The 12,939-nt window shown below is 40.8% G+C and overlaps 1 protein-coding gene across 7 annotated transcripts in view; it reads right to left on the bottom strand.

Moving 5' to 3' along the window:
• The window catches only part of LOC111569679 (kelch-like protein 29), a 339,950-nt gene that overhangs the window by 116,929 nt on the left and 210,082 nt on the right, over positions 1 to 12,939 (bottom strand). For all 7 annotated transcript variants that reach the window (XM_023271948.3, XM_055016003.1, XM_055016000.1 and 4 more), the window contains 3 exons: positions 11,165 to 11,361; positions 8,968 to 9,080; positions 4,931 to 5,077 (listed from right to left, as the gene is read on the bottom strand). In XM_023271948.3, the coding sequence (XP_023127716.1) occupies positions 4,931 to 5,077; positions 8,968 to 9,080; positions 11,165 to 11,361 (457 nt within the window). The remainder of the gene's footprint in view (positions 1 to 4,930; positions 5,078 to 8,967; positions 9,081 to 11,164; positions 11,362 to 12,939) is intronic.

Raw genomic sequence — 12,939 nt, 5'->3', positions numbered from 1 at the left:
GACTCTGTGGAGGACAATCCATCTCATGCTCCCTGATTCACTCATTCTCAATGTGACCCCATGAATCCTGGCATCATCATCCTGGAACATGTTCATACCATCAAGGAAGAAAAGCTCCACTGATGCAAAGACCTGGTCATTCAGTATCTTCAGGTAGTCAGCTGACCTCATTCTTTGGTAACATAACGTTGCTGAACCTGACCAACCCCAGATCATAACCCTAAAGCCCACAGGCTGGTAGACACTAGACATGATGAGTTCATCACTTCATCTGCCTCTCTTCTTACCCTGATGCCCCCATCACTCTGGAACAGGGTAAATCTGGACTCATCAGGCCACATGACCTTCTTCCATTGCTTCAGAGTCCAATCTTTATGCTACCTAACAAATTGAAGCCTTTTTTCTGATTAGGCTCATGGATAAGTGGTTTTCTTAGAGCTACACAGCTGTTTAGTCCCAATCCTTTGAGTTTCCTTCGCATTGTTCATGTGGAAATGATCTTACGTTCACTATTAAACATAACCATGAGTTCTACTGTTGATTTCCTACAATCATCTAAGAGTTTCCTCCTCGAAGATGATGGTGCTCCACTATGCTTCAGGTTTTAATAATGTGTTGGACGGTTCTTAACTTGATTTTAGTCGTTTCAGACATTTCCTTAGTTGTTTTCCTTGCTTGATACAGGCCAATAATTTGAAACTGATTAACAGTTTTTCCACAAACACAGGATTTGTCTTCCAACATGGTTGTTTAAGAAATGAGAAGCTCTTCACTGCATCAGCTAGGGTTAAATATGTTGTTGCAGCCAAATCGTATTCATGACTGCAGTAAATCCAATGGAAGGCTCTTAACTATTTGCTGAGTTAAATCCAGGTGGTGAATTTTTTTTGGACAGGCAGTGTAAATAAAATGGAATTGAAATGATTTGAATATCTCAGTAACATCATAGCCAACTTTGTATTTAAGAAACAGATATGGCAGTAATATAAATCTTCTCATCTAACTCGCCCAATAATGTTAAGTTATTCCTTTAAACATGAATTAATTATCAATATCATTACAGATTCATTTGTTGTCCAATAATGAGGTGTTTTAGCAATACATTCTTCCAAACGCTGCTCAAAATGTATTTCCTTCTCTTCTGAAGCATCACTAAGTCAGTTTTTCACTTACGTATACAGACAGACATATAGAGATGCTGGCAGGGCGGCACACCTTCAATGATACTCAATCAAAGAAAAGTGAAACAGCTCTCTGCTTTCATTCAGTGGCTTTGTGTCTCATAGGAAATCATTATTAACGCTCAAATGCCCTTCCTCTGTCTCTAAGCGATGTCCGGGCCCCGTTTCCTGGTGCCATCAGTTGTTAGTGACAGCATAGTGGAGAGAGAAAATTGCATATTATTTACCCAGCACTTTCAATATGCCACTTTTCCACTCTATAGCCTGCAGCTTACAACCCACGGCACATGCACAGACACACAAACCAACAAAGATGCACACAGTGCAGATGAATGCAAACGCACATAAACTTAGCTCAAGGCTTAAAGCTTTTCCCTCCCCCTTTCCCCCTTTTACTGGATTTTTTTCAGCAGTGCTGCGACGCTCTGGTCTGACATGTCATTAAAAAGTGTCACCGGTTCTGGGGGAGCCATTTCCGTTACTCTCTGCCTCCAAATGGGCAGAAAGGACAGAGGCGAGGGAGGGTGGGGATGATGAGCCGAAGCTGGACCATGCGTATAAACTCAGTCTTCAGGGTCACATCCCCTTCCCCTGTGGCATCACCGAGGCATCCTCTCCTCCTCTGCTGTCTGCTGTCCTCTCTACAGGCCTGCTAGTTGTTTTTTCAGTCACGCATGGGCAGGAGATTTGAGCTTGACCATGAGCTCAATCACATCTCCACTGCCTGGATGTCATGGCTCTGCTCAAAGGCACAAACCGTTGGACATCAGATTAGAACACAGGGGCTCTTTTTCCATTTCACTTTCTCCGTTTACTCGCCATTTCCTTTCTCAATCAGCTGCTGCTGTCTCCGCCCCCTTCAGGAAGAAGACTCTCTCTGCATCTATGATTGACAGATTGGTACAAAACTGCTCACCACACAGAAGCCAACAGATCTGAACGAGTGTCTTTCAATCACTTTTAAATTTCTCCCTCAGCAATAATTCGACATGAAAATATTGCTGAATTTATAGCACAGCTGCTGTTTTTTACTCATGTGTTAGGTGACATTTTCAGACAACAGTCATAAAATCAGTATTTCAGCTGCAGAGTAGCAGCTTGCAAATGGCTTTGAAGTGCCTCTTGGTTAACATGAAGTGTGTTAGGCTGTGTTTCAGTCACTATTTCCTACTTGGTACGTTATCGGACAACGGAAACATTTTTATTGGGAATTCAGTTGTATTAAAATACTATATATGTGAGCACAGAGAGCAGGAGAGAAGCAAAGATGTAAACACTGGCTGAATTTAAGTTACACTGAAGCACTGTAACCCACTAAGTCCTTGGTTATTTGTTTAAAATTGCTCTGAAAGTCCCTTAGAATTGAAATTTCCATCGAGCTCTGACCTGAAGACTTACAATCAAAGCTAATGGTTAGCCACATTAGCTGTGTAATGTGCCAACACTCAGGACTTTCCTGTTGTGGCGATATTGCCATCAAAAATAAAAATAAAAAGTAATCCACTGAATCTTTAGTTCCTCAAATGCTGGGAATGCATGAAGACACTTATGTTCAGCATTTACTGTTCTTTGCTTGTGCTTGAATTAGCAGGGGTGGCTCTAAACATTAAATAAAGCTGGCGGAACAGCTGTTAATTCTGAATGGCTCACCTCAAAAACGTCAGGCAGTAATGTGACAGGATTAAGCAAATGTTAGTTATATGGAATATTGGATACAATTGTTACTGGCTTGTAGAGCTGGGAGGTTACAGCTTTGATCAGGTCTGAAAGAACAGCAGTAGTGAGCATCCTCATATTCACAGGGCTTATATTTTACACCTCCACAGAAAGCGCAATAAAAATGGATTTTCACCGTATGGAACCTTTAACAAGTTAAGATTCCTCACTTCCTCACAACACACTCATGATGGAGTTCACCATAATAACCACAGTGCCATATATCATAAGCTAAATGCTAAATGTTTGATTCAAAGGGTGAAAAATTCAGATATTGACGTATGTGCCTCATAAAAGTGGGTGTCAATAAAGTACCATTGATTGCTGAGGTCTGCACCAAATCAGATTCAGCTGATATAAGGCAGTTCCTTCACTTGCCGGTTGATGAAAAGACATTACTTTGAGGGAATGATTCCAGCAGTGATGGACTGGTGCAATTTATCTGATAATAATTTTACCTCAGTTTTAAAACAGCCATAAAATACTTAAAATCATCAGCTTTAAAATTCATGGCTTTTGCGACGGAACCCATAAATATCTCACAAGCTGAGGTTTTTTTTTTTTTCCACTGCTGGATGAGTATCAGTCCACAGCTCAGGCCATTTACCTTTTCATGAATGTAGGCTGGAGTTGATGCTCTGACCTTGAGGCTTATCGATTCGATGCCTGTTAAAATTTGACCTGCTGTACCTCATTGTCAATATCTATCCCAGGGATACAACCTTTGATTATGATTAAGAGTCTCCAGGAATAAATCAAACACCTGTTAGGCGTCGAGAGAAAAAAGGACTGCGGCTGTCTGTGTTTTTGTTGGTTTTTCATGCAGTACAGTGTCTCACAAACAAATGAAGTGTAACTAAGAATAGAGCACATTCTGAGGGCAAAGCACTCCTGGGATTATGAACAACTGCTGTGTTAGGCTGCATGTGAAGCACAAAGTTGATGAACACTACCAAGAGAGAACGAGCAGTCACTTGTCTGTTTTTTCATGCTGTGTGCTCTCTTGGAGAAGACAGAGAGGGTCGATAGAACAACTGCTCTAATACGACTCTGCAGACATACAGAATCTGTGCTGTCAGTGGTAACAAGAGCTTTATCTCACTGTTTTTGTCTTATGATACACAGACAGTATGTGTTCATTTCGACAAAGTGCACTGTAGCTCAAGATGCACAATTAACTGAGTATGGTAACATGACTATCTGCAATATTGATGTTTAAAACGTTCTGCTCATAGACAGCAAGCAATGTAGGCAATCACCTGATTTCAGAGGTGGGTAGTAACGAGTCAAATTTACTCCGTTACATTTACTTGAGTAACTTTTTGAAAAAAAATGTACTTCTGAGAGTTTTTTTACTCCATATTATATTTTTTACTTTTACTTGAGTAGATTTGTGAAGAAGAAACGCTACTCTTACTCCATTACACTGGGCTACACTGGACTCATTACTTTTTTATTTACCACATTAGAGCTGCTTTATTTTGCCAGAGAGATGCCCCCAGTGGATCTACCACATGACTGTGTTTCACCAGTCAGACGGGGGGATGTCCGACGACCGGATATTCGGGTCCAGCCCTAATGTTTTGTTTCTATCTACTGAGCCGGTACCATTTGGAGGGAAGTGAAATACAGTATATTTTGTTACTGGAAGTAGTTTGCACTGTTCAAGCATACAAACGGTACTTTACTACTGGTGTTTGTCTCAAAAGCTTTATGTTGTGAAACACTGAGATTTGGAAATTTGTGTTTCTTGTGCCTTAACTTGTCATATTGTAAAGATGTTATTTATTTTAGTTTTTTTATTTTATTATTTGGAAATACCAGAATTTGCACATTATTTTACATTTTTGTCTCTCTGATCACATAATTTCTAAAAAAAAATAAATCGGACATTACAATCAAACAGTTACTCAGTACTTTAGTGGTCTTTTCACCAAATACTTTTTTACTCTTACTTGAGTAATTTTTTGGATGACTACTTTTTACTTCTACTTGAGTGATACTATTTTGAAGTAACATTTTTAACCTCCTACCTGTACTCTAGAGTTGGGGTCTTGTTTGATCCATTTGATGACCGTCTCGTAGACCAGCTCCTCGGCCTTTGTGTTTAGACTGTCGTTGGACAGATAAGCCACCAGGTCTTCCTTGGACACACTCAAAATCTCTTCCTGACCTGCCACCTGAAAATGATAAAACATTCAATAAAAATGCCACCATGTCTGATATGATTTTGACATAAAAAAGCTACAGATACTTTCTTGCTTCTTACTTTTGCATTCAGTGTCCACATCCCACATACACGTGTAAGTTGCCAACTGAAACAAGACTATATGTGATGTCCAACAAACTTTTCAATTTGAGCAAAAAGAATCTGAGAACAACCTTCTAGTGCCAAAATCTAAACATACAAATGGATGACAAATAAAAAGAAAAAAACTGATTCCTTGACCCTACCAGTGAATGGACAGTGGAGGGCATTCTGCTGCCATAGTTTGGATCTACATGAATAGAGGGTCAATGCAAATCAATGCAAAGTGTTTGTGAGTGATCGTCTTTATACAACCATCATCATCAACACCAAAATGAGGAGATATCTTCTGGAAAAATAGTGTCTATCCCTGCAGTAGTGTTCCAGAGACTTTGGAGAACCAACGCCAAGAAACACTGAAGCAGTTCTGGTGTCCCGACAGTTTACGTTGCTTTAATTTGTCAACCATCTGCACACAACGCTGGATAGTAAAGTTCAAGTATTCAAGAGAATTAAAACTAACCAAAGCTTATTTTTGAGTGTTTCGAGCATGGACCTAAAGCAAAGGCAGCTTTGGAATCTCCATAGAGAGACATGTACCATTATATTAGATTTTTAGCTGACTACACTGGGAATGCAAAACATCTCCTCTCTGCCTTCCAAGTGTGTGATATAACTGTTGCCTTGAAGCAAAGAAAAGTGCACTTCTCCCATGTACACTTGGAATGAAAAAAACACCAGCAAGTTTATATCAAGGTCGACTCGTCTTGAGTTTGCATTATCCATGGTTTCATTCTGATTCTCTTTCATTAACAGTAGCTCAACTTGCATGCAGGCTTTATCTGAAAAAATCTGAGATTTTTTCTATTGTTTATTATGTACAAAGACAGGTGAAACAGAAAACACTGAAAAGTCAATTTATTTTTATGATTCTTGTACTGTTAGCAGAAGGTTGTCTACACACCATGGATATTTCATTTTCATTAAACTACATGCATACTCAAATAAAACAACACAAACAAATATAGTGATTTTAAATAAAGTGTATTTCTTCTTATTATTTTTTTTAATGTAAAGTCAAGATAGAGTCTCCTGGGTCCCATTAGCAAGAAGTAATTGAATCTCACTGGATTCGATCAAATCTTGCATATGGCCAGTACAAAAAAAAAAAAAAGGATTGAAATCAGATTAAATATCACATAATGCAGCATCGGTTTTCATCTGGATCAAATCTTTGGTATGTGTGGTTCAAAAATAGGATTATGAGAATCCAGCAGAAGGTTGGATAAATAAATAAAAACATTTCAGGAACAAAATGGAATAGACTTTAAAACTGGTCAAAAATACATTTGCATCGTGGAGTAAATATACCCTATTTATATCTTGCGCTTGATTTGTTAAATATTTACGCTACATAAAGTAGTCATTAGGCTACCTATGAAGCCTGGCGGTGCAGTAAAGTAAGAAAATTATCACATAATCTCCCAAACAACTTTAAATATCAAACAAAAAAATCAATGTATTTAATTGCAACTGACATTTATTGCTGTATATTAATTACAGTGACACGATAATCTCTGTGCGTCCTAAAAGCAGAAGTTCAAAAGGCTGATAGCCCAAATAAAGAACTCTAAAAAATATTGGATATTTAGCCTTTCATGATTTAAAACACATGCTCACATGTATCTGTGAATAATTTGAACTGGCTCATTTGTTTTTATTTGTCGTGGGTTTGAAAGAGAAGGACATGTTTGTGTTGTTTTACCATGGTGTTTTCTGCCTTTTCATATAAAAACTTTTTATCATGATCCAATGCTAATCATTTGCTAATTGTTAATTATTTGTTCTTTATGTAGTTAGTAGCCTACATTGTTATGCAGTCCAATTTAGAGCACTGGTATTCTGGATCAAGGTGATCCAATCCAAATTTTCCTTGGAAAAACGACATTTACATGACCTTGGACAGCAAAACGCAGGATTTTTAAATCCAAATTATTCTGGACCAGATGAAACTTTTTGAACTACTGCCTCCTCATTATAACTTCATATTTAGTTAAGGACGTGAGAAAGTATTGACCTTCTCATCTACAATAACTCTCAAGAAAGAAGAGTGAAAAAAGTGTATTTCCAAAACATCAGAGTTTCTGGATGAATAGCTGTATCCAGCAGGTTAAGACTTTCTATGTTTTCTTCTCTGGTGGTAAAAAAGGTTGGGTCAGAAAAGCAACATGCTTTCAGTGAAAAGAAAATATCGTTTCTGAGTTTCTATCCTGTGGGATTTTATGTGAGATATTGGTGTTCACCCTCTGCTCCAGTTACAAAAAAAAGTGCCATCTCCTTGAGTTTCTCTTGTGTTTGTTGGTATATTTCAGTAACCTTTTTCCATTAAGGTATGTCAGAGCTGCTCTGTGGAAAGTTTGGTGTGCAGTGCCCTGCACAAAACACGGTACACTGTGCTCTACAGTAAACTGCATCCTGTGAGGTGAATCATTAACCTGTGAGAAACGCTTTAATGCAAGTACCGAACTAACAGGGTCAAAGAATATGGTGTCAGAAAGCTTTGAGGTGATTCAGAAACAGAACAGTGGGCCTATGAACTCTGCAAAAGTAGGCTGATTTAATGTCAAAATACACAAGAAAAAGAAAATCTATGCTATATGTAAATATTATGGCTCCCTGAATCCTGTAAAGAATCATTCAAATACAGATAAGGGGCAAATTAAAGGGAAATCTAATATAAAATGCCTCAATCGGTCTATGAAACCCTCCTGGAGGGATGAACACCATTGTGCCAAATGATATTCCTTCATATGATGTTCTGATGATGGTGTGTAGAACACTGTCTCACATGTTGGTCCAAACTTGCTCCCATAGGTGTCTAGTTGTATTGACCTAATCTGCTGTCTACAAAAGATGGACGTAGTCACCGTGACGTCGCCTACTGACTGTCTAAAGCCATTTTGAAGACTTTATGTTCATTTACAAAATGAACATTACAATGTATTACTAGAGTCTTGAAACAAGCATTTGTGACCATAAACTCATTAGGAAAATCTTACCTGATTTTGCAAATCAAGTAAGAAGTTGACTTTTGTTCTCACTGGCTTCTATACAACTGGACCTCTTTTGGCTTTTAGAGAAAATTGCAGGTTGATGCCACCTTTAAAGACCTGGAAGCTACATCAATCTTTTGCATATAGTCTATGGTTGAGATCTGGTAACTGTGAAAGGAATATGATTCATATCATTTTCATCAAACCAATGAATAGAAGCTTTGTCATCCTGGAAGAGACCCATTAGGGTTGAAATGTTTCATCAGAGGATGAAGGTGATCACTCACTAGAAATCTGTATTGATTTGTAACGACCCTTCTCTCTAAGGGGACCAACAGACCCAAACGATATAAAGTAAAACACCCTCTACATTTTAATAGAGCCACCAAATCTTATCACAGTGCAGAGGTCAAAGGGTTAGGTTTTTCTTTTAATTTGTCACTTGTCTCTATGTCCATGTTTATTGATGGAGTGTGGGGAGGAAACCGTGGATGTGTGCCTCCTCAGGGAGTATGTTTTACATGTAAAGCTTCAGTCTTAATCTAGTAATTACATATTTAACTGAGTATAGTAGAAAATACACTACAATATTCCACACTATATTGTATGGAGCTTCATTAAAAGATGCACAAGAAAAGCAGACAATTTGGTCACTTATCTAACTCTGATTTAGGTATTAGAATGATTATATTTTGCTTTTACTATCTCTTCATGTAACTTTGCACCACAGGAATCAAATTATTCAAACATCTGAGGACTTGCCACCTACCTCTGGGAAATTCTGGAGTGCAAACGCTTTGGCCATGTTGTGGAGCTCCGTGCAGCTCATGGCTTCGGCCATCGCCAGCACTCCCAGACAGTTAGCCGCGGTCAACTGTTTCTCTGAGTCAATAAAGGAGGCCGGACAGGCAGGATGACAGACAAAGACGGAGAGGACAGAAGACAAACAAAAAAACAAGAGAGAAAACAAAAGACACAGGCAGATTGATTAAGATGGGTGGAGGGGGAAAAACTCCATTCAGACAGCCATAAAAAGATCACAGAAAGCAACAGAGGCAGGCTGCAGGTAGCACACAGACTCATTGCCTACTGGGTTGTGTATCTGCCTGAGACTGAGGGAGAACAAGTATAATAACTCAAAACAGCCCCGGGGACAAACAACGAGGGGAATCGATCGCTCACAGCCCAGGCATGAGGGGAGCTGGATTTGGGATTAGCTGGGCCACTTTAAAGAAGTCCTGTCAGAGCTCAGGATCTAGTACACACACACACACACACACACACACACACATATATATTCAAACACACACAGGGCTAAGAATATATGAAGCTACCCTGATGGCCAGGCTAGTGGGGAGAGGGCTTATGCTACCATCTGTGATCTTCTTGTAAAGAGGGCAGCTCTGAAGGCGGCGGTGTCCATGCGAGTGTAGTTTTTCAACATCACCATTCATCATAAGAGGAAAATGTGCCTGTTAGGAGCGCGGCAAAGCAGGCAAATGCACGGATCAAATGGGTCAGCGTCCGCCGAAAGACGCCTGATTAAACAATAACCATCAAAGGGGGGAGCAACGCCAGGCGCTTTTTATCGGCGAAGACAGAGTCGGAGAGTCTTTCCTAAACAAACACCAGCCGATAAAAGGTCGCTTAACATCTGGTGAACTGAACAAAAGCCGAACCAAATACCAAATAAAAGGCAGGATTGATGCTGCATCAAAGTCGGGGCCTGGGAGCCGGAGAAATGAAAAAAGCCCATCGGAACACGTTCCTTTATTGGAGCATTTAAGGAGACGAGGAGTTGTGTCACTGAGGATGCTCACATTCTCCATATGCAATTCTTTTATCAGCCTCTTCAATGCAGGTCGGCATTTGTCGGGCGAAAGTGTGAGAAAACGTGGAAACATTTGAAAATCTCTCCGACTGGGGCCAGCAGCTGAAGTATGTCGCTAATTTACCTTTGATCCTCCGGTAATAATGAAGAAAAAGTCAGGATTTCTCATGAAACAGCAGCGAAGTGAGTTGTGAAGTTGTGTGAATAAAAGTCAAAGTGGTATAAGTAGGTCGCGGAGACGTTTGCAATTTCCTCCTCAGTGTATTTGTTACAAACTTCAATAATTTCTGACACAGTATCAATTTCTCTTCGCTCAAGGACACACGCTTGCGCCTCCATTTCTCCACTTTCTAATGTGCCAAAATGTCATGAATCTTGTCGAGGAAGAATGGATTGACGTCTCACTGGCAATGAAGTCTACAAATGGCTTCTCTGTTTTGCCCGTTTTTTTTTCGTCTTCTTTTTCCTGAATCGAGAAAAACAAATCAATAACTGCTGGTTCCTCTTTTACTTTCTTTTTCCCACTTCCTTTCCTGCTGGTGACCTTTTTGCTAACATGCACTTCCCTTGTGTTACCAATACCCAAAACAATTTATTAAATGGAATGCAAAACCTGACATTTGCAGCTTTTTGGTTGCCTGACCCACTAAAATATGGAACATGCCATTTGCTTTTCATGTAACCCCCCCCTTGGGTTGCTGAAAACCAACTCCCCTCCCATGCTCCTCTATCCATACCTTGTCTAAGTATCAATCTGGATTGCTATTTTTTGATTCCATCACGGTTCAGGCCAGAGGATTTGACATTTAAGTGACAATTGTTCCCTGACCTTTTTATAAATCTGCCCCCGTGCTTCATCCTGCCCACCGGGACGAGATCAGAGGCACCGTGCCCAACTGTGAGCGTTAGGGAGGCAGAATCCTAACACGGCTGCTAGCTTTGGAAACATGACAAACAGCGATGTGCCAGAGTCTGGGAAGGAAATTTAGCTTCACATTCCGTACAGCATGGTGATAAAGCATGACCGAGGCTGTAGATGCTGCAAGAAAGGTTGCACGTCTGATGTAATGAGCGTACACTTGCTGATATAAGCGTATACAGTAGTGCAAACACTGTATTTCTGAGCTGCACCTACCTAAGAAGGAGACACAGACTTTGCAGAAGGTGTTGAACTGGAACTTGTTGGCGGCCTCCAGCAGCGTCTTGGCGTTGGCCGAGTCGATGACCAGCGATCCCGTGTAGACGAACTCCAGCAGCAGCTCCAACACGTCGGCGCTGATGTTGCTCATGTTCAGCTCCAGCGTCTCGCCGTTCCTCGTCTCCCCCGACGACCTGATCAACCAATCACGGCAGAGAGAGGGCGAGTTAGGTGGCAGTCTGAGAGGAAATATGAGAAAAGAAAACCAAAAAAGAAAAGGAAAGGGAAAAAAAAAGGAGACAGGGACACAAATACATGTATGCTACACACAACAACACCTGGGCCAGTACGACAGTGGGGAGAAAGTAAGAGAATCATTACACAATAAGATAACAAAAGTGAAAAAAGGGACAAAAAACTTTGGATGGTTTGTTCTACTTTTCTATGGGGCTATAGCAGATTTACAACTATAGTGCTGCATCTGAAACAAAATGTCCTTAGGCAAACAAAAGTTATTGCTTTGTTTCATGCTTTGTCCACATGTGTGGGTTCATGTATGCATAGTCTTGAAGAGGGGAACATGCATACATGGCAGGGTTACATGTGAGGCGTCAGACACACAACAGAGAGAAAGTAAGAAAGTGATGATACAGTTCCAACGCCGACACATGACGGAATGCAAAGCGTGATCCGTGAACCTGCCGCCCGTGTTGGATATCAAAGCAGCGTATCCGCTCCTGCTGGCATGATGCAAAAAGCGTGCCAGGGAGTGCTTGGATGAGCAAATTAAATAGAATATGATATCCCCCTTTGTAATGCCTGAGCCTGAGATGTTGCGGTGGAAGAGGAGAAGTGGGCCACGCCAGTGACTTCACTGGGATCAAATGGCCGAGATTAGTTCACATGCAGGGTCCCCTCGGGAAGCTACAGGAGCGTTAAATAACACCTCACCACCCATGTTTAATGTCCCATGTGAAACAATAATCCACTCAAGGGCAAAATAAATGGAATCAAAGCCCCGCAGAATTCATACCCCCGCTAGCATGTGTCGCTCCCTGTGGATACGGACATCAACAATATGAAAAGTAGCCTGCATTAAGATGGATGGAGGCTGTTTGCTTCTGCCAGTCATGGTAGCTCAATGATAACGCTCTCTGTGTGAGTGTGTGTGTGTGTGTGTGTGTGTGTGTGTGTGTGTGTGTGTGTGTGTGTGTGTGTGTGTGTGTGAGTGTGTGTGCCTGTGCAGATTTTGTGCAGAAAGTCAGTCGGGTGGATTAGAAATCATGACAAACAGTCAGCGTTTAGTGAGACAGCGAAACAAACAAGATGAGACAGATAAGACAGAATGGCTGAAGATGCGAGGCTGAAGAAGTGAGGGGAGAGGGAGGTAATCAAAAAAAAAAGAAAGAAAGAAAAGGGAGGCAGGGGCGAGATGGTTCTTCCACAGGGAGCCAGCAGCCATCCTTCTGAGGGAGGGTTTGAGGTTGTTCCATGACTGTGCCTTGGTCTTTTAAATAAGAGATATCCCCGCCCACCCCCGAGAAAAATATACACCATCACACCTAAGCAGAAAACTCTGTCCCCGCTGCAATAATCATCAGTCGCCTGTGGTGCATGAACTGAGGCATTAGTCGTCATTTGAAATGCTCAGGAGGTGAAAAGGGGGGGGAGAAGGACATCCAAATAAAATGAAAAAGACAGTGGCATTTGTCTCTGGATGGACATTGGCTGGAAAAACCAAAGTAGTTACTCTTTTTCCTCCTGCAAAGCAA

Source organism: Amphiprion ocellaris, chromosome 12 (assembly GCF_022539595.1).
Source record: "Amphiprion ocellaris isolate individual 3 ecotype Okinawa chromosome 12, ASM2253959v1, whole genome shotgun sequence".
Lineage (NCBI taxonomy): Eukaryota > Metazoa > Chordata > Actinopteri > Pomacentridae > Amphiprion > Amphiprion ocellaris.
This window is presented reverse-complemented; position numbering and strand designations above follow the sequence as displayed.